At 36.4% G+C, this 26,675-nt stretch overlaps 2 protein-coding genes and 1 long non-coding RNA gene across 5 annotated transcripts in view; 1 reads left to right on the top strand and 2 right to left on the bottom strand.

Annotated features, from left to right (window-relative positions):
• Positions 1–26,675, top strand: part of LOC127873352 (protein phosphatase 1 regulatory subunit 27-like) — a 318,207-nt gene that overhangs the window by 210,008 nt on the left and 81,524 nt on the right. The gene's annotated exons all lie outside the window — the stretch shown is intronic.
• On the bottom strand, positions 542–24,852 carry LOC127873358 (uncharacterized). Its single transcript, XR_008046115.1, has 3 exons — positions 24,741–24,852; positions 1,260–1,281; positions 542–692 (listed from the first exon to the last, which is right to left on the bottom strand). It is a non-coding gene; the product is annotated as an uncharacterized LOC127873358 (long non-coding RNA).
• Positions 25,862–26,675, bottom strand: part of LOC127872108 (uncharacterized) — a 30,164-nt gene continuing 29,350 nt past the window's right edge. The window contains exon 11 of the mRNA XM_052415436.1: positions 25,862–25,900. Within this exon, the coding sequence (XP_052271396.1) occupies positions 25,862–25,900 (39 nt within the window). The remainder of the gene's footprint in view (positions 25,901–26,675) is intronic.

Below are 26,675 nucleotides of genomic sequence, written 5' to 3'. Positions count from 1 at the left end.
ATCTGTTGGCAGACCTATCCTTGTGACCTTTTATGAAAGCTGCGTACGCGATTTTAACGTTACACTTAGTGGACTATTTTCATGATGCAAAAATGTTATGTAAAGTATTCTGCGGAGCAAGCAGTTATCAGGTTTTTACTACTTAACAAATCTAGCTTTCACAAGATGGTATTAACCTAAGTTGTTCACAAGCTAAAAATTAAAAAACAGTGTATCGCTTCCCTAAGCAATAATTGTTTTATGCATATTTTCCTTTAAGTTCAACGTTTAATTTGAATACAAATCAGGCCATACAGGTTTCATCTTGACTTTCCATAGCATTATGATTTCCGGGTGATTCTGCATGAAAATACTTATAATTTAAAGTACGTGGATGTTGATGTCTGGTTAAAGCAGTCGTATACAAACATCTAATCGACCCGGTTTTAATACTCGCTTTAATAAGAAAAATAAGGGGCTATATTGATAAGTAGAGTTAGTTGAGGTTTATTAAAACATCTAGTTTATATATTCAGGGAAAAGTATATACGTACTAAGTGCGACTTCCCCATTTCCACCCTTTTTAACATCGTGCGGCTGTTTGTTTAACACGGCAATAACATCTTTATGTAGAGTGATCAACCAGCCGTCATATAAGTCTTTTTTGATAGTATTCTTGACATCGTAACTGAGGTCTTGAAGTGTATGTTCAACTGAATAATGCAAACGTTTGTCATTATTATCTGCTGTTATATATATATATATATATATATATATATATATATATATATATATATATATATATATATATATTGTTTAAAATAACTAGATTTAGATTTAGCACAATACCTCAATCACCACTCTAGTTATTGAGTGCAAAATAAAAAGACTATGACTGACTATCCTTAAGTACAAGCAAGATCTACATGTAAACTACTATCACACATATTATCAGCAGGGTACATCTGACTTATTAAATTGATTTTTAACATGTATCAAGGTACATCAATTGCAAGATCATGTAATAGTGTAATGAACATATAAGATCATTATCATCACATGTTACACATTTTAGTGCAAGCAACAATTCTCAGTTAAGGGTTTTCCAATAAAACAATTGAAACAGTTACCTCCTCTGACTGCACAATGGGGTCAAAGCCATTTACAAATAATTAGAGTTTATATTTTTTTGGGGGGAAATAACAGAAAATTTCAATATTATTAAAGCTCATATTACAAACACTGACAAAGTCTTGAACTAAACACCTTGATATATTCACCTTTTTGCAATGGATTACCTTTCTGAAACGAAAAAAAAACAGTTTATAAACACTTATTTCACATGTAAAATTTCTGACTAAATGAAGTTTTCCAAAACAATAGAAATATAAAAATGATATAATGAATAAATTACACATCATTGAACATAAAACAATCACTTTCAAACACTTAGCATCAACTCCGCATCAATAACAGTAATACATCACTCAACAATATATAAAGTTATCAGTAAAAGTAACCACACAACTTATTATGCCAAGCAATTGAGCCTTGATTGAAGATAAAAGCAAGTCATTTTAAAAGAAATATTAGTTGCTACATGTATGTGGAATCCATACCCAGCAATAATGTTCCAAGTAAATACATTTAATTTCATACATGAAGTATTTTTATACAAGCAGAAACAAAATGACAAAACAAAAGGGCTAACAGAATGACAAAACAAAAGGGCTTGTTCGATGTTGTTATATTTTCAGCCTTCAGAGGCTGGTAGCGGTATTGGGTTTTTATTATTTTTTAAGAAACCTTGTTTAAGACCTTTCTTATACTTAGATTCTTATACATTCTCTGTACTTATAAAGTAAACGTGTATGTTCATCAATTGAGAGTTCTGCAGGTTAAACTGAATTTTACAGACCATTATCTGACAAGCTGCCTCTTACTCTTTTATGTATGTTGACTTGGCAATGTGTATTAATGTGATTATAAGATTGGTGGTTTCGCCAAATAAATAACCTATGGACAGATTGATTACAAAAAACCCGAAAGTTGTTCTCTCACCATTGAGAATTCCGATTACACGTAGTATTCATTTGCCGTTAAATTATAGACAATTACTTTTTTTCTAAACCTACAGTCAAATTAAGTTTACTTCGAACATCTTTCATTGGAGGTACAATGCGGCTGGGTTCTAGTTCGCAGCGTAATTTAGCTCCGTGTAATCGGTATCCTACAATAAATAAGTGCAACTCCAGGAAGTGTTTATGTTGCAAGTTTTTAAATATGTCCTCTTTTATTCTTTCATCGGTTAATAACCGCAAATTTTCAGTTAATATTAAATCCGATGTCTCATGAAATTCTATGCATGTGGTTTATGTTATTACTTGAAATGTACCCTGTTGTGGTGCGCAATACGTTGTGCAGACGGGTAGATCACTAAAAACACGTTTTAGGGAACATTTTTTTAAATTAAAAATAACAATAAATTTTATAACTTCATTTACCAGCACTTTAATAAAACAGGTCATAGCGTAACAAGTATTTCAATTCAACCTGTGGAGCAACTTATTTTTAATAATAGTACTTCAAGTCAGTGCCAATTAAAAGCAAGGTGCATGCCAGAATTTGAATGGATTAAACGTTTGCAATCAGCTTACCCACTTGGATTAAATGATAATATTCTAAATGTTGGAACAATATCTAAAAATAAATCGATTAATTCATTTTCTCTGTTTAGTAAACGTCTAAGAAATAAACGTTCACATGGCATTAGGAAAAATGGTAACTTAAGGCGTAATTTTAAACGTCTGCTTTCTTTAAATGATTGCTACACAGTATTACAAAATGGGGGTAAACATAAATTACTAAGTGCACTTTGCTCTCTTTCTGTTTCTTCGTTGGCGCATATTGATAAGGAATGTAAACTTATTTTACTTCAATCTGACCCTCTATATGAATGTGCTTGTATTATTGAATCTTTCACTGACTACTATCTTAAACCTTTTATTGAAAATGTACTTAACAAAACTAGAAATCGTATCAAAATTGAGTTTTGTAACAAAGGTCTTGATTTAATTGACCTTACCTAAAATATTCAATGATAAAAATGTACGTCGGTTGATTCCCCCTTATTTCCGCAATACTGAATCACCACTTATTTGCTACAAATATAGTAAACCTGTAAGAAGTATCGTTTTTAATTATAATTCTATTTCCACAGATATAAATGTAATTAGAAATTGTCCTACATTATGTGACTGTACTAGTTCTAAATATATATATGGTCCAGTTGGACATATTATTACTGGGGACCTTAATTTCATTCAAAATAAAAACCTTAGAAATTTGCTACGCAGAGGCCCTAAGTACAGACTGCCTATTCCTGTTGATTTTGATGACTGCATTAAGAATATCGTAACATCCTTACATGATTATTGCACTAAATGGTGCAGGAAGGAAAATACTGAAATTACTGCACTCAATGATTGGAAAACAAAAATATTTAGTTTGGCCATGAATAAAATATGTTTTTATGATACACATCCTTTGGCCCTACCACATTCACCTAAATGTAATAAACACAATCTCTGTAAATTGCTTGAAGACTTAAAATCTAAATTCGTCTTAGTTCCTGCTGATAAGGCTGCTAATAATGTTATCATAATATGACGAGTGTTTTATGTTCAAACTATTTCACAAGAACTTTCACAAACTACATCATATTGTGAGTACAATAAGCAACCTAATGAAATTATTACCGACCATATTGCGCAATGCATAAAGTTAAATGTAATAGTCAATATTACTGACAAGAAATTGCCATCACTTTACTGGATACCTAAATTACATAAGACGCCATATAAAAGTCGTTTTATCGCTAATTCAGTGTCTTGTACCACCAAACAATTATCAGTGTATCTTACATCTGCATTGAGTGCTATTAGATATCATATAGCTAAATTGTGTAATAAAGTTTATGAAAATAGTAATATTAACCTATTTTGGTCAATAAAAAACACCTTAGAAGTTATTGATAAAATTGGAAATAAAAAATATAAGGTGTCACAGGTAAGTACATATGATTTTTCGACACTATATACAACGCTTCCTCACGCTTTAATAAAATCCAAACTTGTTTCTTTGATTGAAAAAACTTTTGCTAGAGAGAAAAGTTTGTATCTAGCTTTAAACACTAAAACAGCTTTTTTTAATAATCAGATATTAGATAATTACATCATTTGGACTGGTCTTGACTTTTGTGCAGCACTTACTTTTCTTTTGGATAACTTGTTTGTTGAATTTAATGGTAAAATATTTAAACAAATTATTGGCGTTCCTATGGGTACTAATTGTGCGCCACTTATAGCTGACCTTTTTTTATATTGTTATGAAAGCGAATTTATGTTAGAATTATCTAAAACTAAGCAAGTAGATTTGATTAATTGTTTTAACCTTACTAGTAGGTACATTGATGACATACTTAATTTAGATAATCCATTATTTGAACAATATATTCACAAAATCTACCCAAAAGAACTAGTCTTAAATAGATCGTGTATATCCAATACAGACGCTGCGTATTTAGACTTACATTTAACTATTAATAATAATTTGATCAAAACTAGTTTATACGACAAACGGGACGATTTTAACTTTGAAATTGTGAATTTTCCGTTTCTAGATGGCAACATCCCTAAAGGACCTTCCTATGGTATTTACATTTCGCAGTTGGTACGTTATGCTAGAGCATGTTCGTGTATTAAAGATTTTAATGATCGTAATCTAATATTAACTAAAAAATTGTTAAAACAAGGCTTTTTGTATCATAACCTAAGAAATAAATTTGCTAGATTTTACTCTAAGTATGGTGATTTAATTTCAAAATATAATCTTTCTTTAAAATGGCATTTAAATAATGGAATCTCCCATCCATCATTTTATGGAGATGTTTTGAAGCGTGTCCGCAAATTAAAATATGTTAAACCAAATGTTCATATTAAACTTTTCAATTTAATTAACTTGTTTTTATCAAAAGGATACGATGCTTATGTACTTAAAAACGCGTGTTTGATGGTTTTCGATTCACTATATCTTTCTTCCCTTAAAATTTGGAATCATTAGTGATATTATAGGCATTTTACACTGTTGAATAAAATTTTGTCATTGTGTCGTATGAACAAATCTGCATGAATACTACATTATAGGCATTTTTCACTGTTGAATAAAATTGTGTCATTGTGTCGTATGAACAAATCTGCATGTAAACTACATTTGAACTCAAATCGTACATGAAATCATTTCTGTCTTCAGGTGTCAAAACACCTATATACTGTTTGATTCCAATAATGTCGCTTTAATGGAATTACCATTTGTATTCATTTGCTTCTTAATATTAAATCACGTAAACTTGTTTTATTAGTAGCACAGCCCCATTAATATTTTTATTTAGTACTGCCCTTGGAATTTGTTCACGTCATTATGTCATAATGGATTTTGGTGACGTCATACGACCGACTTTCCCAGTTGTAATCTACATGCATAGGTCATTGGGTTTATAATGTTCCATTTTATTTATATTTTCTCTCTGATAGGCGTTTCTTGTTTGATTTAATTATTTTTAATTTGTTTAGCAGTTACATAAACAACCAAGCTATGTAATATGGAATTTTTACACCCATTATTGCTGCTTCTTCCTGTATTTGCGCGATGATTATCTGAGATATTAACTCTATGATTCTACATTCTCAAATCTTTTCTATAAAGAAGGAATGTAGTTGACAATTGTAAATAGTTTTATTTGATCGTTCGTCAAAAAGTTGTAATTCTGTTACTCTTGTATCTTCAATGCAATTGAGTAATTAAATAGTAATTAAATTGAATGCGTTTTAATTCCCTTTCATTATCGTTTAATTTGAGTTACAATGCTATGACGTTAAATTTTATTTACACTTAAATGTATTATGAATATTGCTGGGCCAAGTGTGAGGTTGAGCGCTCTATAACCAGGTTTAAACCCCCAATGCTTTGCATTGACCGTTCCAAGGCGGTGACCCCAGCTTTATTCATATTTTGTGTTTATGTTGGTTTGTATTGTGCTGTATTGTGCTGTTTTGTACTGTTTGGGCAATCGGTCACTTGCCTTAAATAAAGGACCAACTAATTGTTTTTAATGAAAATTCAATACTGCTCCAGCAGCTGGAGTTTCACTTCTTTATATTGAAAGGCCCAAAGTCGCTCAAATGAGATAAAAAGAAATGACCTGTTCTTTGCAGCCCAAGATATCAATAGAACAAATGTTCTAACCAAGTTTAATGAAGAATGAACATCAAATGACCCTATGGCGACCATGTTTTTCAACAGACCTGAATCATTTTTGAACTCGTCCAAGATATCATTCGGACTAATCTTCTGACACAGTTTCATGAAAATCCAACAATAAATGTTGCCTTTACAGTATTAACAAGGCAAAAATTCATGACGCACAATGAAAGACAGACAATTGACAAAAGGTGATCACAAAAGTTCACAATGAGCAAAAATAGTATGCTCATAAAGATTGTCACCATGTTTGAAGATGATATTATTAAAACTAATTGAGTAAACTAAATCAAGATATGATAACAACATTTGTACTCAGCAAGTGTAATTCAGATTGAACTAAAAACACATTTTTTTCATTTAAAATTCATTTGAATTAGTTAAATACTTACCTGCTATCTCCTAGCTACTAAATTCCAAGGTGGATTTATTATCTGGATGAAGCCGGGAGCCACCACCTATATACTCAAAGTAGACTAGGTCGGAACATAGTAAAATGTAACCTATGTAAACGATATCCTACTAAGAGAAATCGCACAATTCAATCTTCTTTCAATATATACAATATTTAGTCGAAGAGCGAGGTGGAAGGTGGGGCTCACCAATAGCAGGTAAGTATTTAAGTAATTTAAAGAATTTTACTTGAGAAATGTGTTTTAATAGCATAAATACATAACCTACTATCTCCTAGCTGAATTTGCAGCTGCGGCGGGAAGGTTCACATATAGCTCCCCAATCCCCATCACAGACGAACCCATATAAAGGGCTATCCGCTAATGGTAGCAGAATACAATTCCAGGATTATCAGCTAATCTTCGTGAGTAAGGTATTGACTTGACTTCTCAGCTAAGAGAAAGTATGTCTATGTCGTAGAATACACTAACGTTAGTGAAAGCACAATAGGATCCTACAAATACAAGTTGACTTAATGGTACTCAAGAGAGCGCAGATAAAAGGTGGTCAGATTCCTCCAGAAAACATCATGGAGCATGTCGGGGAATGGGATGTGATAAAAATACACCCATGAAATTTACAGAGCTCGTGATTCCTGCGGTCTGCTCTTAACCGGGATGAATCCCTATATGAGAGAGAAGAGGAAGCCTTTCTTAGTCGAGGTTACCCAACGACAAATAGAAGCTGCAGACACATCGCTCCCTCCCCCCTTTTATAATAAAAGGGAATGAAAATTCTCTTGCGAGAACTTCGAATGGACTTAATTCTGTTGAAGTAGAACTTCAAAGCCCTGACTAAGCAGAAGAGTCTATCTTCATCTTCATGTCCACAAGTTATAGATAGAATTGGGCCTTGAAGAGTTAGAAACCTATAGGGGGGAGTTGATACTAATAAAGGAATCCTGGCTGACTCAAGAAATCCACGGAGCCATCGAATAAAAAATGAAGATGGCCGTCTTCGACAGAAATAGCATGAATTTACTTCTCCGTTTGGCGTAAGCCATAGTAAGAAGGAAAACGGTCTTCCATGTTAGGAACTGTCAAGAAGCCTGATGAAGGTGTTCATATGAAGCCTAAATATGCGACCAAAGAACATAAGCTAAATCCCATGAAGAGGTAAGGAAAGAGAAACAGGTGTTCAAGTTCCATGGCTCGGAACAGTTCCGAAAAAGCTAGGTCAGCACAGACTTGTGATGACTTACGAAAATCCAAGGTATGCGAAAGCATAGTCTGTATCCTTTGATGGGGATAAGACAAAATTCCTTCTCATCAAAGAAATAGATGAGAAATTCCATTATGCATCTAGCAGAGTGATAGACGGGATCAACTGTCCTCGAATACACCAGTCAGAGAAGAGCTTGCAGAAAGCATCGTAGATTGTTCAGGTGGACTTTCTCCTTGCAGAGGGTTGAATCCCTAACAAAAAAGTTCTTCTGTATGAATTGCCCAATAATGGCCAGACGTGTAGTGAAACATGTCCGGATCCGTATGAAATCTGTCTCTCTCTCAGATAGGAGATTTGACCTGTGAGGAAGTTTCCTGGAACAGTCGTACAGGTGACTGAGAAGGTCGTAGAACTAGAATCTCCTGTGCCACCAAGGGGTGACCAGAAAGATATGGCAAGAGCTCACCTTATTTCTCAAAGATTAGGGGAATAGAATGTGTGAAATATAGATGTAAGCTTCCAGTTGTTCTCAAGCGACAATCGCCCACGCTGGCTGCTGAATCGTAAACTGGACTTACGTACAGAGGAAGTCTGTAGTTGATGTGTAGTATGTCGACACCATCACACAGGAGTTGCAAAGATGTATATGAAACGAAAAACAACTAGAAAGACTGCTCGCTTTCCAAGGTTGTTGATTTGCAGGTAATACTCCTGAGGAGACCACCTACCTAAGATTATCAGGCTGAGTGGTTCCAGGTAAGCGCCCTCAACCTTCCCTGCCCACATCCGTATGAGATGTAAGGAAGGTTAGTGGTGGAAGAAGCAGTACTCCTACCAAGACAGTCTCCTAATCTAAGCCAACATTGAATATGGAGAACTAAAGACAAAGAACGGGAATCTGTGTAAGCAGATTGCTCTGAGATCAATTCCAACAAGATGATCGATAGTGCTGAAGAGGACGTAGAACAGACGTTCCCATCAGAAAGACGGTGACCGGAACGGAAAAAGACCGACCGGTGGCCGGAGTCAGGTGGTCAAGGACGGGTACGGGAAAAGTCGCGGTAGGCCGAACTTTCTCCACTCTGACCAGACTTGAAAGTCGGTGAATAGAAAACGTATTGAACTCATTTAAATCTATGACCAGTCTCCAGTAGCCATTTTTCTTGAACCAAGAAAAGGAAACTATAAAATCCTGCAAAATAAGTGTCTTGAATCATTTCTACCGCCTTTTGTAACAAGGGAATAACCCACACGTCCGAAATTATAGGCGCCATCGATTAGCGAAGTTTCGAAGTATGGCCGCAACTGGTAACTCCGGTATCGGAGGTGACGACGGTAGAAAAAGGGAGGTCCCTAGGGCTAACCTTGGGAAGGTCCGCCCTTGCCGGTCGAAGGCTTGACAGTCTTCTGACCGGTCTGGGTTGCCATATTAAATAATCTTTACCAGACGACTTCTGAAAGAAGACGGCGTGTTATAGGAAGACGGCCCTATAAGGCACAGGATGTGGAATAGAGGACAATCTTCAGAGAAAAGTTGTTCTTTGTAGCATTCTTGGCTGTCGAGGTTGCCAGGGTTTAAGACGCTGGACGCTTAAAAGCCTTTTGGTACTGACCAGAAGGTTTCTCGCTAAGAAGCATAGATCTGGTCTTCCCGATGATCCGTGATGCCGCCTGTATCCTGCCTCCATAAAATAATCTGCTGTGCAAAGACCAGTTCTGATCGAGTTCACGCCTGGTTCAAAGCGGACATTTGAGGCAGGAAAGAGAGATAAGGTCCCTCCGGATCCTTAGTATCTCGGACATTGAAGAAGCATTAGTATGTGAATAAACTGCGTCGTCTGCGACAGATGAAGTAATAAGGCGCGGAGTTCCTTAGGAACAATAACTTCCAAGCCATCTACAAGGTTGTTAGCTATACCTATGGATCGGCTCTCTCTAAGTTCCCTATACTTAAACATGGAGTTATGCATAAGATAGGGGTAGAAACAAATGGCATAATAATCAAAGCGTGTTATTGTCAGAATCCAGACCCGTCAGTTTTGAAAGGCCCAAGCCAGTAGTCGGGTCGGGTACCGGTGATTTGTAGCTTATACCGCCATCAACGAATTAAGCTCAGTCAGGTCCTAATGGCTATCTATTATATGTTGGGTTCCAGTGACTGGAGAACAAAAATAGTAGTACATCCAATTGGAAGGCAGAGTTCAACACGACACTTCTCTTTGCTAATACTGCCGGGCTCACGATAGTGGAACAACTGTTCCGTGACGGTGACTGAAGAGCTCGTAGCCGACAGGAAAGTGCAGGGTAAAAAGTCATAATCTAAGGTCTCAAACATAAGTTCATAGACCTGATTAATAGAGGCCCAATAGTAAAAATCGGCCTCAATGTAAGAATCTGAGCCCACTTAAGCCGAACCATCAGTAACACCTGTGGTCTGCACGTTGCCGACTGAGACAGAAGTACGAATACTAGATGTAGGTATTTCATAAACTATTAGTATCAGTATGAAAGGCGCGAAGTGTCCTCAATTATGCTGAATCCATAAAGAAAGTTGGATTCGATGGTAAAGCAGCCAGGGGTAAACAACTAGGAAAGGTAGAAGATACCCGTGGAACCCGGTGACCGTTAACTGGTGATCGAACCGGACCGGTCAATGACCGGTGACCTGTGCTCTGACCGGACCGGACCGGTCAATGACCTGTGACCGGTGCCCGGTAAACAGACCAGTCATACTATGACCGGTGACATTACCGGGTAAAGACAGAAGTATGGCAAGAGCCATATGGTCTGACGTCGAAGCCAACGTCTAGCAAGAAGTTTGCATGATTGTTCTCGAGGATAAACGCCGATAACTAATCGGAAAAGACGAGCGTGCCAGAAGTCCAGTACTGTAGTGATGATGGCTCGTTGAAGCAGCCGATTAGCCCAGCGATGACAAATCAGAGGAGGAGGAATATTAATACAGGACCAAAAAAGACAAATGCCAATCTTTCTTTCGCCAATAACCAGTGACCGGACCGGTCAATGACCGGTGACCGGTGAACGGACCGGTCATAAAATGACCGGTGACTTTACCGGGAAAAGACCGAAGTACGGCGGGAGTCATATGGTCTGACGTCGACCAACGCAGTGGCCGAAGCCATGTGGTCGACGTGACCGGGCAAAGATCGATGTATGGCGGGGGCCATATGGTATGACGTCAACCAACGTATTTGCCCAAACCACGTGGTTGACGTCTTGCCCGGTAATGTGCAAATACCGAAGTATGGAGGGAGCCATATGGTCTGACGTCGACCGATGCATGGCCAAGACCAACTGGTCAACGTCTTGCACGGAGTACGGTCGGCGAAGGTCCCATACCGTCGGCACATTAATTTCATTATTTCACATCATGCAAATGATAAACATTCTCTCAGTAATGTCTTATAAAAGAGAACGTTACGTACACGTTAGAATACACTCGGTCCTACATGAACACAAAAAACGCGTGTGTGGCATAAATTAAACAAAAATTTAATACAATAATCGGATTTGATAACACCGATAATACGTTGTTAGACAAATAATTAAACTTTTCTAAACAAATACACGGCAATGATTAACATTCTCCCAGTTTATTATTGTTAACGAGAATGCCTCTTGTAATCTTGAATACATTCTGCCCATAGGACATAAATTAAACCAGAAATAATACAACAAACGAAAATCCAGAAATAATACAGATAAACAATAGATGATTGTTATAATACTTATCAAAACAATAACCCACCAGTACATAGTACACAAATCGAAACATTAATTCAATTTAAAAGCCAATAAAATGGACGATGTTTACTTGCACTGCCCTGAAAGAAGATTGAATTGTGGGATTTCTCTTAGTAGGGTATCGTTTACAAAGGTGACATAATACTATGTTCCGACCTAGTCTAATTTGAGTATTTAGGTGGTGACTCCCGGCTAAATCCAGAAATCTTCAAGGATAATAAACCCACCTTGGAAGGTAGTAGCTAGGCAATAGCAGGTACCGTATTTATGCTATTAAAATGTGACTAAAAGTATTCACAATGGTTCACTATAAACAACTGTAGACATACAAAAACTACCACCACCCTGAGAGCGTTGTTTTAAAACAAACATTAATTATTTTCAGACTCACCTTTGAAATTATATTTGCGATTAAAAACTCAATAAATCCGTTTGTAAACAAAAATCGATAATCACACAAACAAAATTCTGACCTAATCAATAAACTGTGTGCCTCAAAAATGATATCTTCTCTTATTTATGGTGCCACACATCAAAGAAATAGCACAACAATGTATCAAGTTCCTAATCTAAAAATAGAACAACAAAGTTCACTCAGAGATGTGTATAAAAATCAATAGGGCAGCTTATAAGGGTCAGTTGGAGTAATTAAGTGTACATTCATGACTGAAATTCAATCAATTCAAGCTATGAACAGTTGTTCTCCCTTAAGCAATTTTCTGCGAAATAAATATTACTACATTAAACTTCGAGAATATTTAACTAGAGTGTAAACAAGGTTTTACTATAGCCATATTAGGAAAAATGCCCCGCCCCTTGGAGGCCATGTTTTTCAACCAACCCAAACCATTTTCAAACTCGGCCAAGATATATATATAGGATGATTCTTCTCACAAAGTTTCATAAAGATCTAACAAAAAATGTGACCTCTAGAGTGTTTACAAGGTTTTACAAAAGCCATATATAGCCATATAAGGAAAAATGCCCCGCCCCCTGGTGACCATGTTTTTTTAAGCATTCGGAACTATTTTCAAATATGTACAAGATATAATTGGTACAAATCTTCTGACCAAGTTTCATGATGATCGGACAATAAATGTGGCCTCTAGAGTGTTTACAAGGTTTTATTATAGCTATATAAGGAAAAATGACCCGCCCCCTTGGCGGCAATGTTTTTCAACCAACCGGAACCATTTTCAAACACATCCAAGATATCATTAGAACAAATCTTCTGATCGAGTTTCATGAAGATCGGACAATAAATGTGGCCTCTATAGTGTTAACAAGGTTTTACTAAAGCCATATATAGCCATATAAGGAAAAATGCCCCGCCCCTTGGCGGCCATGTTTTCAAACCAACTGGCATCATTTTCGAACTCATCCAAGATATTATTGGAATAAATCTCCTGACCAAATTTCATTTCGATTGGACAATAAATGTGGCCTCTAGAGGGTTAACAAGGTTTTACTATAACCATATATGGCCATATTTAGCCATATTAGGAAAAATGCCCCGCCCCTTGGCAGCCATATTTTTCAAGCAAACGTAACCATTTTGGAACTCATCCAAGATATCATTCAGACCAATCTTCTAACCAACTTTCATGAAGATTGAACAATACATGTGGCCTCTAGAGCGTTAACAAGTTTTTACTAAAGCCATATAAGGAAAAATGCCCCGCCCCCTGGCTGTCATGTTTTTCATCCAACTGGCATCACTTTCGAACTCGTCAAACATATTATTGGGATGAATCTTGTTTCTAAGTTTCATGACGATTTCTCAATAAATGTGGCCTCTAGAGTGTTAACAAGGTTTTACTCAAGCCATATATAGCCATATACAAAAATGCCCCGCCCCTTGGCAGCAATGTTTTTCAAGCAAATGTAACCATTTTCAAACTCAACCATGATATCATTGAGTCCAATCTTCTGACAAAATGTCATGAAGATTGGAAGCCGCACAACGCACGACGGACGACGGACAAAAGGCGATCACAAAAGCTCACCATGAGCTCATTGTGCTCAGGTGTTTTTTTATGTTTGAACTTCAACATTGAAATCAGATTTTGTGCTGAAGGGCCTTGTTCTTTCACGTGAACATCCTCATTCTGCAATCCACTTCACTTATTTAAAAAGCCAACAAGCAAACATTATGTTTTAGAGCTAATGCAGACAATGCCAGCTAGTAGTCTTTCTCAACAAATTATGTTGTTAAAAAGCTTATGTATAACAAGTTGTCATAATTATATAATGTCATCAGACTATATGGATTTCACCTTAGTTATATCACCACCAGCATAAACTCCAGTTGGCTGAAATATAACGCTTCATGTACATGCATACTCAAGCAACTGCTTAAATTTTGAATGATCTATAATATGAAATTGTTCTAAGAGGGCACATGGAAGATAACTGGTATGTTACATGAATATATATAGATATTTACAAATATAGCAAATACGTCTTCAGATTTTAAAGAAGTTGTTATGTTGTATCGCGGCAACTATCACCTTTTGCTTAAAAAAAAACTAAGGTAAAATTTATATATGTTAGTTTGGCAATAAAGCAGCATTTCTGATAAACAATAAGTTGGAAAGTTCTTTCCAGTAAATCAGTTTCTGACTGGAATTATAATAAAAGTAATAATATTAGCAATAAGAATAACAGAATAACAATAATGATAATAATTATCAACCTTGACTTGTAAATTAATGATAATTTATTTTTATCATTAATTTTATTGATATAACTATCATCATCATTCATCACAATCAGCAGTCACATAGCATAAAAGCATTAGTCATTAATTGAAATGAAAGCTGTTCAATATATAACACTCATAAATTTATTGGTAAACACATTTTGTAAAGTTCATACATATCTTAAAACTTCTGGTATCATTCTGACATAAATGTGGATGCCAGATCGTCTGAGATGGTATTAGCTATAAACAACTATCTCTGGTTTGAGACTGATTAAAATATGTTTTAATTGACATATGGTTTCAGATTGACATAAATTTGGTTTCTTAGTGAGATAAATACAGTGTAAAACTGACATAATTACATAAATTTGAAATATTTAATGTATGTAAATATGTAAAGGAAAGCCTTAACTGTACGAAATACTATATTAATACCGCTTATATAAATTAATAGTTTTCTGTACTTCCCTGGAAAAAAGCTAATGTATCACTTTGCAGTCATTGATAGTATGTGAATTATTGGTGTCTCTTTTGAAATATGACAACCTTACACAGGTTTTAAAAAAAAATAGTCCAAAACAAGTATGTTGTTCCATTATTGTTAGCTCTTTTAAAAGTGACTTTTGTGTGGTCAGTGTGTAACCATAATTTTGTCAGTTAATTGTTAGTGTTTGTGGTCTACTATTGTTAGACTGTTGTCATGTTACTATTGTTTTGTTATATTAAAAAGCTGTAATGCATTTTACTATTTGAGAATTAAACAAGAGCTGTCAGAAGACAGCGCGCTCGACTATTCGAGTGCTTGACAGTATAACGTAAGCCATCATGGGGAAATTGTTCATATTCAATAATTTATTAGACGATCTTTCAAAAATAAAAAAAAAAATTTTTGGGGGAAGGGGGGGGTAGGGTGGGTAGGGGGAGTAGGGGGGTGAGAGGGGGTATAAAGTGGGGTGGGGTTATTTATTAGATGATGTTTAAAAAAATCGGGGGTGGGGGGTAGGGGAGTGGGGGTATAATGTGGGGTGTGGTAATTTATTAAATGATGTTTTAAAAAAAAATTAGGGGGGGGGGGTGAGGTTTTTTTTGGGGGGGAAGGGATTCTGGTAGGGGCGTGGGGTATTGTTTGGGTGGAATCCATTGTGGTATTCAGGAAAGTGTTGTTTTGTCAAAGTAATAATAAAATGTGATCATAAATAAAGAAGTTATGGCAATTTAAGCAAAATGTTCAATTATCTAAGTGTAAAAGGGGCCATAATTATGTCAAAATGCTTGATACAGTAGTCTGCTCTTGTTTATAGGATGGGGTCATGTTGTTAAACAAATATGCAACATATAAAAGCAATATGTCAAAGGATATAGGAAATATTTGGGGTGGTACGCAAACTTTAACATAGATTTATCAATAATATGCATATTCTAAGTATAAACGGGGCAATAATTACGACAAAATGCTTGATAGAGTTGTCTCCTCTTGTTTATAGGTTGGGGTGATGTTGGTAAACAAGTATGCAAAATATAAAAGCAATATGTCAGGGACAATGAAAATAAATAGGGCAGTACGAAAACTTGAACATTTGCTGCATAATCTAAGTGGAAAAGGGGCCATAATTATGACAAAATGCTTGATAGAGTTGTCTGCTTTTGTTTATAGGTTGAGGGTCATGTTGAAAAACAAGTATGCTAAATATAAAAGCAATATGTCAAGTGTTCGGTATTTGGGATCGTCAATTTATTAAATTACAACACTCGAGAGATGCGCCGGTTTCAACTCTTTTATTCATGGCGTTACATGGCGATTCTCTACAAATAGAGATATGAAAATAATAAATATCAGGTTCAAGTCGTTATCAAATTACAATTGCTAATACATAAACATAGATAAACATAAACATAGATAATTGTTCAAAATGTTAACTCTTTCAAATCATGTAGATCTAATAGCATGTAGTACATACAAACTAAACTATCGTATGTAATTAATTATAACTTAAAACAAAATGAAATAAGCGTGTATAATAAAAGATATATCAAAACTCTTACCGAACTTTGGTGTCTTATAATCTATTTAGCTTCAAATCCTGAATAATTATGTGTTTGTCTTATCAATCGGCTGTTGCCGTTAACTTTTGTTTTTTTTACTGGCTGAAGTTTGTGATGTGACGTCGACGTAAAAAAAAGGCGGCGCCATTAACGTGGCACCATACTTTTTAGCGCCAAAAATAAGAGCGCGCTAAATATCAAGTTAATATTTTAACAATTTAAAAACTAAGAATTTAAAATGTATTTAATTCTTACAATGCCCTCCATGAAATCTCTTAATTTCATCTCATAAAAAGTAGTCAAAATTCAAAACTCCATACAAAATACACTTATCAAAAGGTCATGTACAATATAATGTTCTATAGAAAAACTATCAAAAATTCTAAATACCATAAAGCCAAATCTAAGAAAAGTATTGCGTATTTAAACATCTCAATCTGTGCCCTCTAATAAACATAACTTTGTTATAGGTCTTAAAAGATGTATGCTTCTAGTTTGAACTTTTCATTTTCGTACAAGCCCATCCCTGCCTTTAAATACTTCGGTCACTCTGCCTAGTGGCCACTGCCCCCTGGGGATGTTGTCATCTGCGACCAGTACTATGTCACAAGCTTGTAAGTTTCTGGTTTTCCTTTGCCACTTTTGGCGAATTTAAAGAGTTGGCAAGTATTCTTTCACCCATCGTTTTCAGAAGACGTCGCTGAGGTATTGTATTTGTTTCCACCATCTTCTGCTGTATGTGTCGTCTGCTTGGAAAACTCCTCTTGGTATACTGATATTACTCTTCATTAATAGTAGCATGCTTGGTTTCAATGGTGAGAAGTCTTTTGGATCGTTGATAACAGGGGTGATAGGTCTGTCATTTATAATCCTTTTGGTCTCGGCAATCAATGTAAATAATTTCTCGTCTGTTAAGAGCTGTTCATTGGCAAGGGATTTCAGTATCGTGCGCGTAGAACTGATAATGCGCTCCCATGCTCCACCCATGTTGCTTACATATGGTCGGTTAAACTTCCATTCTACGTTGTTCTGTAACAAATATCTTCCCATCTTTGACTGGTTCCACTCTTCTATAGATTTCCTCAGTTCTTTATCTCCGCTGACTAGATTGGTACCGTTATCACTGAACAATTTTTCAGGATATCCTCGTCTGTTTGTAAAGCGTTGGTAAGCCGCTAAAAACGAATCAGTGGTCAAGCTGTGCGCTATTTGTATATGGACCGACCTTGTTGTCAAACAGGAAAACAGGCAACCATATCTTTTAACTCTGGATCTACGTTGTTTTACCATCAATGGTCCAAAGAAGTCCACGCCTACGAATGTAAACGGAGGTTTGTCAGGTGTCGTCTGCTCTTGGGTAAGTGGTGCCATCTGCTGGATGATTAACGGACCGTGCTGTCTCTTGCAAACAATACATTTTCCAATGGTCTTCTTGACAGCGCAAGTACCACGTACTATCCAGTAATTCGCTCGTAATTCAGCAAGTACATTGTGTCTTCATACATGTCCATTGTTGTTATGGCAATGGCGAATAATTAGCTCTGTCACGTGATCATCATGTGGAAGGATAATTTGGGCTTTGTCATTATCTATAGGAAGTTTTCTGCCAGACATCCGAATGAGTCCGTTTACCAGAATTGGATTAAGCATAGCTAATCTGCTATTTTTCTTCACGGGATTGCCTTTTCTAAGGTCTTCAATTTCCTGCATAAAATGGGCCCTATGTACATTGTCGTAATATTGCACGTGTAGCGTTCTGTGTTCCGACTGGGACGAGATCTCCACGTTTTATTTCTACTGCATCTAAGGATGTGTGTCGTCTGCAGAATACTATGAACTTCTGTAGCCAGACAACCGCTCTGAGTAACTTGTTCCAGTCAGAAAAGTGGTTGATTAAGTCGTCGATATTTGTTCCGGTGTACGATGCGGTGTTGTTGATTACAACTTCGTGCTTGACTTCCGAGTCTTCTGCCGCTACTTCCGGTTCATTTGGTAAACAATGTAAAGTCGATTCATCGTGCAGCAGGTACTCTGGTCCGTCAAGCCAAGTCTTCAAACTACTAACGTCATGGGGATCAATGCCTCTCGATTCTAAGTCTGCGGGGTTGGATCTGGAGTCAACAAAACGCCACTGTTCAGGTTTAGTCATTTCATGAATACGGCTAAGTCTGTTTCCAACAAATCTTTTGAAACGGCGTGTTGTATTGTTGATATATCCTAGTAGGATCATGGAATCAGTCCAGAAAACCGTCAATCTTAATGTCAAGTTCATCTGTGATCATGGCGTACAGTCTACACGACACTACGGCTCCACATAACTTAAGTCGTGGTATAGATGACTGCTTGATCGGGGCGAGTCGTGATTTTCCTATTACAAGCTTGCAAACGATCCTATCACTATCTACTAATCGTTAGTATGCACATGCGCCGTAGCCCGCCTCGGAACCATCACTGAACACGTGCAACTGAATATTCATAAGTTCATCGAAGTCTTTTGGTTGGTAACATCGGTTTATTCGAATATTCTCCAAACAAGGTAAGCTTGCTATCCAGCGTTGCCAGTCGTCTTGCTCTTTTTGTGGTATTACATCATCCCAGCCTATTTTCTTTCTGCAGAGCTGCTGTATAATTATTTTCGCTTGCAATGTCACTGGGCTTACAAATCCAAGTGGGTCGAAAATTGGACTAACTATGGAAAGGATGCCGCATCTTGTCAGTAGCTTATCAGTTATTCTTATTTTGAAAGTTATTTCATCGTCATTGACATTCCAATTTACCCCTTATGCACGATCACACGGAAGCGCGTCTTTCAGGTCGAGACTAATAACCGTAGCTGCACGTTCAGATTCCTGAATTGTATTGAGTACCGCTCTGCTGTTGCTGATCCACTTCGTTTATCTAAAACCTCCAATTTGCACCAATGATTGCAGATCCGATGCTAACTTCGACGCTTTTTCTTCTGAATCCACTGATTTCAGGCAGTCATCTACGTAGAAGTTCCTATTTACGGTATCTACAACTTCGTCTGGGAATGTTCCCGCGTTATCACTGGCTGTTCTTTTCAATGCGTACGCCGCGCAGCTAGGAGATGAGGTGGCACCAAACAAGTGCACCTGCATACAATAAGTTTTCGGACTTATGGAGATGTCAACACCAGGCCACCAAAGAAAGCGGAGTGCGCCACAGTCTTCCTCACACACGCGGACTTGATGGAACATGGCTGATATATCTGCAGCTATGGCTATTTTTTTCTGACGAAATCTGGTAAGTACGCCAACGAGACTGTTTATCATGTCAGGGCCCTGCAGAAGTTGACTATTCAACGAGATGTCCTTGTATTTCGCGGCACAGTCAAATACCACACGTAACTTTCCCGGTTTATTTACGTTGGTCACGGGGTGTTGGGGTAAATACCATATCCGCTTGCAGTCTGTATCTTTATCTTCTACTTCTTTCGCGTATCCCTTGTCGATGTAATCTGTAACTGTTTTGGTGTACATTTCATGAAATGTTTTGTAGTTTGAAAGTTTTCTCTTCAGTTGGTTAAAACGTGTGTGCGCCAACGCCGGTATTCGGTAGTATGATGTCGTCTGCTCGCCAAGGTAGTCCCATCGTATAGTGACCATCCACGTGCGACAGGGTTGATTCCATAATACGCAACGCTCTCTTATCTTCAACTGACATCGAATCCTTCTCGCAATGTGACGCGTCGTTGAAATCTGACGTCCACATATGTTCAAGTTTCTGTTGAAATATAACGTCACTTGATTGACCAAAGTGGATATTCGCTTTTTTTCTAGGGTGCTCTGTTCGGCTCGGTTCTATACTGGCTCGAGAGACTGTTCCACGAACTGCCCACCCAAGTCTCGTCCGTATCGCATATGGTTCGTGGCTGCATCCGGAACGCACTTCAAGGGGTATGTGTGCTTCGGGACAATCAGTGCCAATCAATAGTAGGACTTGGTTTACTTTCATTTGGGGAATATGCAGGTCGGACAAGTATGGAAACCCGCTAATGTCATCAGACGGCACAACAGACCGTGTGGAGATTGGTAACTGCTTGACCGTCCAAACGTTATTTAGCTGAACGCTGCCGCCATTTCCGGAAACAGGACTCACACTGAGGTCTAAAACCTGTCCATGAGTAGTACTTCCGGTCGAGCTGATAGTCGATATCTGGAAGGTGACGGGTCTACTGCGGAGGTTCAACTGCTGGATCAATCTCTCATCACACAGTGTCTTGTCTGCACCATCGTCGAGAAGGGCATAAGTTTGACAGAAGTGACCGTTCCCACCCTTAATAGTTACAGGTATAATCCCCAAACATGTCTTAACAAATGACCCATTTACAGCTGCACAATTAACAGAAGGTTGCGAAACAAAATTTACTGGTTTGACCCAACTATGCAACAATGAATGATGTTTGCTTGTACAATCAGATACAGTACACATTTTGTCACGTCTACATTTTCGTGACATATGATTGCGTTTAAGGCAATTAAAACATAGTTTGCATTTGGCGACATACTTCTTTCTATCTTCTAAAGACATACTTTTGAACTTATCGCAAGACGTTAGGTCTGTACATGCACCTGAACAGCAATAACATTTTCTATCATATCCATGTGCTTGTCTTTCTGTGGATGTAGAAAGGGTAGTGACTTTCCCTTTAATAATATTACATGACGAACCATGAGGCGGTTTACTGTCTCGGACATTTTCTTGTACAACATCTATACCATACACCGAGCTAGCCACTCGTGACCTTTCATCAACAAATTTTGTCAAATCAAAGAATCTAGGTTCTCTGCCTAACTCAAAAATAGAGTGTGCTATTTCTGCCCATCTAGATCTCAAATGCATAGGGAGACGTCTAAACATTTCGCCTCAAATTCTCTGACTTATCTATATCAGACACAAATCCTAGTTGTGAAAGTGTAATCTGGCATTTTTGCATATCAAGCGCTAATTTGGAAAGCTCATTCACATCAGAGGCCTTTACTGGATGACCGTGTAACAACTTATCAATGTGACTTCTTCCTATAACATGCGGCCTTCCATAGCGAGACTGCAAAATCGATTTAGCTTTGCTATAACCTACATTTGCGTCTAACAAAACACAATCATCTATGCATGACCTAGCTACACCTGTACAATATTGTATCAAATAACTTAACTTAAGTCTATTATCACTTACTTTGCACTCTACATTGGTCTCGAAGTTCTTTATAAATTTGCAATAGTCAAATGGAGAACCGCTAAATGTTAATGATTCGGGTTTGGGCAAATTAAACCCTTCTTGAAGAATTGAAGCAAGTCTCTCAACGTCCATACCGGAAGCACTGTGTCTGCTATCTCGCTGCGTCACGCTCACGCGCTCACTGGAAGGTTCGTCTGCTGCGTTGCGATTGTTCGTGAAACCACCGTTTAATCGACGTGATGTGGAAGCTCTGTCCGTTTCAATAATCGGTGAAGTGTGTTCAAGGTGTACGTCGTATTCGTGTATCACCGTATCATCGTCTGCCCATACAGATTCCTCCAGCCTCGCTTCCGCCACGACGCTTTCTTGTGCAAGTAGGCGTGTCTTATCCTGTAGCTCCATTTGCAATGATTCTAATTTGAGCCTTTGTCTCTCTAAAGATTGCTGTTCTTTCATCGTTTTAAGTTTTTGTTCTGCGATCAGCCGTTTCACTTTCGCGTGTTTTAACCTAGATGTTGATGATGCAGCACTTGATAGAGAGTCTGCTTCCGTGAGGGTCCATTGCGAGTATCGTTCTTTGAATTCCACAAAGTTTATTTTACAACTTTCAAAACTTTCTTGCAGTGCTACTTTGGTTTCCGGGTCTTCGCAAAGTTCGAAGTACTGGAAATGCACTGTTCTGAATTCTTCATATTTTTCGCACAGTCGGTCGAATAGCTCCCTCACTCGTATTGCGTTTTCTGGTGATACCATCTGTGTTTCTAGTTCTTTGTATAATTTGGTTAACTGTCCAAGATGTGCGGCTCGACTTTTCTTCGCTGTTGTTACGTCCATGTTGTTGATTTTATATCTTTAATTTCGTTGACAGTTCGAGAATTGTTCAGGATTTGGGATCGTCAATTTATTAACACTCGAGAGATGCGCCGGTTTCAACTCTTTTATTCATGGCGTTACATGGCGATGTTCTACAAATAGAGATATGAAAATAATAAATATCAGGTTCAAATCGTTATTAAATTACAATTGCTAATACATAAACATAGATAAACATAAACATAGATAATTGTTCAAAATGTTAACTCTTTCAAATCATGTAGATCTAATATCCTGTAGTACATACAAACTAAACTATCGTATGTAATTAATTATAACTTAAAACAAAATGAAAAAAGCGTGTATAATAAAAGATATATCAAAACTCTTACCGAACTTTGGTGTCTTATAATCTATTTAGCTTCAAATCCTGAATAATTATGTGTTTGTCTTATCAATCGGCCGTTGCCGTTAACTTTTTTTACTGGCTGAAGTTTGTTATGTGACGTTGACGTCGACTTAAAAAAAAGGCGGCGACATTAACGTGACACCATACTTTTTAGCGCCAAAGATAAGAGCGCGCTAAATATCAAGTTAATATTTTATTTAAAAATTAAGAATTTAAAAAATATTTGGGTCAGTACGAAAACTTTAACATTTGCACGCAGACGCTACGCTAACGCCGACGCCGGGGTGAATAGGATAGATCGACTATATATATTTCATATAAAATAGTCGAGCTAAAAATCAACTAATTATTTAGTTATCCTTCGATTTAATGCTATGTTATTGTAATTCTGGAATTATACTGACAATACACTTGCAACACACTGTGATGACTTGTGATAATAATGTAACCAACAGGCAATAAACTGGAAAAAAACACATGGTTTTTACACCTACACTCTACACATATGTTTTTTAAGGGTAGGATATATTTGGGATATGAATACATATATTTCGGATATGAACAAGTGTATTGCTGATTCAGAGCAATTTTTACCAAAATCTCTTTTTTCAGACAAAGAATTTCAATTTATAAAACAATAAAAACATAAGAATATGTTTTTTAATCAAACATTACCATGATAAGTGCAAGACATGACAAGACAGGTTCAAAGTAAAATTAGATGATTGTATGTTTTTTTTCATAAGCAACAATTTTATAAATAGTAAAAAATCACCAAACTGGTCACAAAAAGATTAATTAATGATTTTAGTTATTTCAAATTAGGTCAAGATCAAGGTAAAAGGGATGCTTAACGATATTGATGAATTGGTTGTTAGTAACAACGTTGTAAGTATGCAAGTCACATTGGTGTAATGAATATTGTGTCAGCCTTGTGCCTGAGTGTGGTCCTGGCTTTGATCCTCTTTCAAGGAGCATTTTTAGAAGCTTTCCTAAGACATCAACTCAAAAATGGTTCTTCTGAGGAAATGGACTCAAGAATGTCTTCATACGCCAATGGGTTTCAATGCAATCCAGCTTAACAATATAGTTTAAAACAATGTATACAAGTGTTGTTGCAAGCAAGGATACACAAAACAGAAAATATAAATCCCAAAATCCGGTCAATGTCAAAGTTAGGTAGAGAGAAATTCGGGAGTGAGGACTTGTCAAAAGCAAAAACTGTGTACAAAATCACAGCATTATAGCAATCCGTGGTGGTACTACACACAACTTTAAAATTTTATTACGACATTCATGGAAGGAAAAACAGAGAGCCAGACAGGACAAACAGTAAATGAATCCCGCATCAAGATTCCAGAGGCATAAACAATGTCTAACTTATTTTTAATTTCAATTATATGGGCATTGGTAAAAATACATGGATGAAAAAAAAGATGAAAAAGAGCGATGGATGCAAAACAAGAACATTGCCAATAGTAAAGATATGACAGATAAACGTTTAGTTTAAACCTATTTATTTGACCTAGATTACATCAAAATCCTAAAGCTTATTGATTACCCTCTCATGTCCATTTCTTTGATAACGCGTGCATTCGGTGCATTAGGGGGATCTCAAGAACGCTCCTACAGTGGGGTTGAAACCCGTTACCTCCTTGTCGTAGGTTGGACTCCATATCCACTTAGCCACTTCCATATAGAAATACACGTTTACAAATGGGTGTGTGCAAAAGTTCTTCTAAAAATATTTTAATAAAATAAAAGATGTTTTTTCATATAATACTTTTAGACAAAAATTATGACTTCCAGTGGCACTTCAAAGAAACAAAACTAAAAGACTCATGCTGTGTGGGGTCATACAATGTCAACTGTAATATTTTTCTTTTCCCTACCATTTCTTCCTTTACTGCGAAAGTGTTCATCAGGTCCGTATTCAAATCGTCTGTCTCTGAGTATTCATTATCACTGTAATGATTCCCATTTGGCAACAGACCGTCTGTAACTAATAACAACACTAATAAGTATATTTCCTTATTTGTCATATTCAACAAATATTTAATAAGCCGGCACATTTATATATAAATTATAATGTGCTTTAGGCATCACCCACTTTTATAAGTTAATATAAGTATTTCTGTGATTTCCATATTTTGCAAATAATATTGTATGAAAATTATTGTTGATCATAAACGTCCATTTCTTTTGAGTTATAAATTCATTTAAAATTTAAATTGTTTCTATTATCTTTAATAAGACTATGTCACTAGGCCTGTATTCACCAACCAAATCTACTCAAAATTTGCTAAGGATCACTTTTTATTTTCACATTATCTTCAATTTTGGATAACGTTCATTATAAATGTTATTTTGCAGGTTTTGATATTAGAATGCGTGTTTTTGATTTTATTTTTATAAATTGATTTATCATTGATTCGTGACGCTGGCTGAATCTAGCTAGAAGTGAACTTCAAATTACACATACAATAAAAAGTGATCCTTAGCAAATTTTTAATAGTATACAAGACTTAAGTCTGAAAATGAAGAATATTAATAAAATGTTATTGTGCCTGTAGTACACATTTCGTTTCAATATGAATCGAATCAAACACCTCCAACTACAGAATAAGTCATTCAGAACAAAGAAATTATGATATAAATAGTGTTTGTAGCCAGTATATTTATTCAAATGCTTTATGCATTTTTCTTAAAAGTATACTCTTTTTTTCATAAGTCTAAGAATAGGTTGGTGAATACAGGCCTTGATCCACAGAATCAAACCCACAAATGTTAGCCTTAGATGTTGAACAGCCTTGTATTAACATGACAAAGAGTTGGTGGTTGATCAACAACAACAAAAAAACTTATATTCTCGCATGATTTTATAAAAGTTAAAAAACATGAAATAAGAAATAAGCTGCTCTAAGGTTATTTTATGCATTCTTAATGAACATAATATTCATTGTTTCCTCGTATATGTCTAAGTATAAGATAGAAAACAAATATTTGAAAAAAACTAACCTGTTTTCCCGCTACTTTCCCCTAATCCACCAATCTAAAATAAAAGAAATAAAAATTAGTTCTTCCACATTTAAACCACATTAGCATGTTCATATTTAAAACTAGAGCTATCAATCTCAAGAAAGGCGAATGCATCTTTAACTGTATTTTTACATACCTTTATCAAATTATTAGCTGTACGATTAAGCAAAACAGACCACCATGAAAAATAATTCAAAAAGTAAATTCGTTGAATTGATATCCCCCGCCAATATGCTTCTGGACACAAAAGTGTTTATATTTGGAACTCAAAAAAGTATTTTTTCAAGATACAAAGGGCCATAACTTCGTTATTAACAGATGGTGTACAATGCCATTTGGCATGCATCATCCCCTTATCCATATATATACTCATACCAAGTTTCAATGAAATCCGCCAAAGCACTTCCAAGATATGGCTCTGGACGGACGGAAAGACGGACGGAAAGACGGACGGACGGACAAGGCAAAAACAATATCCCTCCGCCGATGGCAGGAGATAATAAGTTCTTTTTCATCAATGACGAACAAGGAATAATTGTTTTATTTATTTGTACCTGCTTTATGTTCCCAAAAAATACAAGTTGCATCAATCGGTAAAATACAACTGCACAGCAATAAATTCCGTATTATGATACTCTCTAGTTTTCCATTTCCGTATTACCATACTAATCGGACTACTTTAAATGACGTTAGTTTGAATGCAGAAAATTACAAGAGCATTCTTGGTTAATTATGAACGCTTAAACTTATTTTTTAACTTATGTGATTCAAAGTTGTATATAATAAAA

Source organism: Dreissena polymorpha, chromosome 3, assembly GCF_020536995.1.
Source record: "Dreissena polymorpha isolate Duluth1 chromosome 3, UMN_Dpol_1.0, whole genome shotgun sequence".
Classification (NCBI taxonomy): domain Eukaryota; kingdom Metazoa; phylum Mollusca; class Bivalvia; order Myida; family Dreissenidae; genus Dreissena; species Dreissena polymorpha.
Note: the sequence above shows the minus strand (reverse complement) of the source record. Positions and strands in the feature narration are given on the sequence as shown.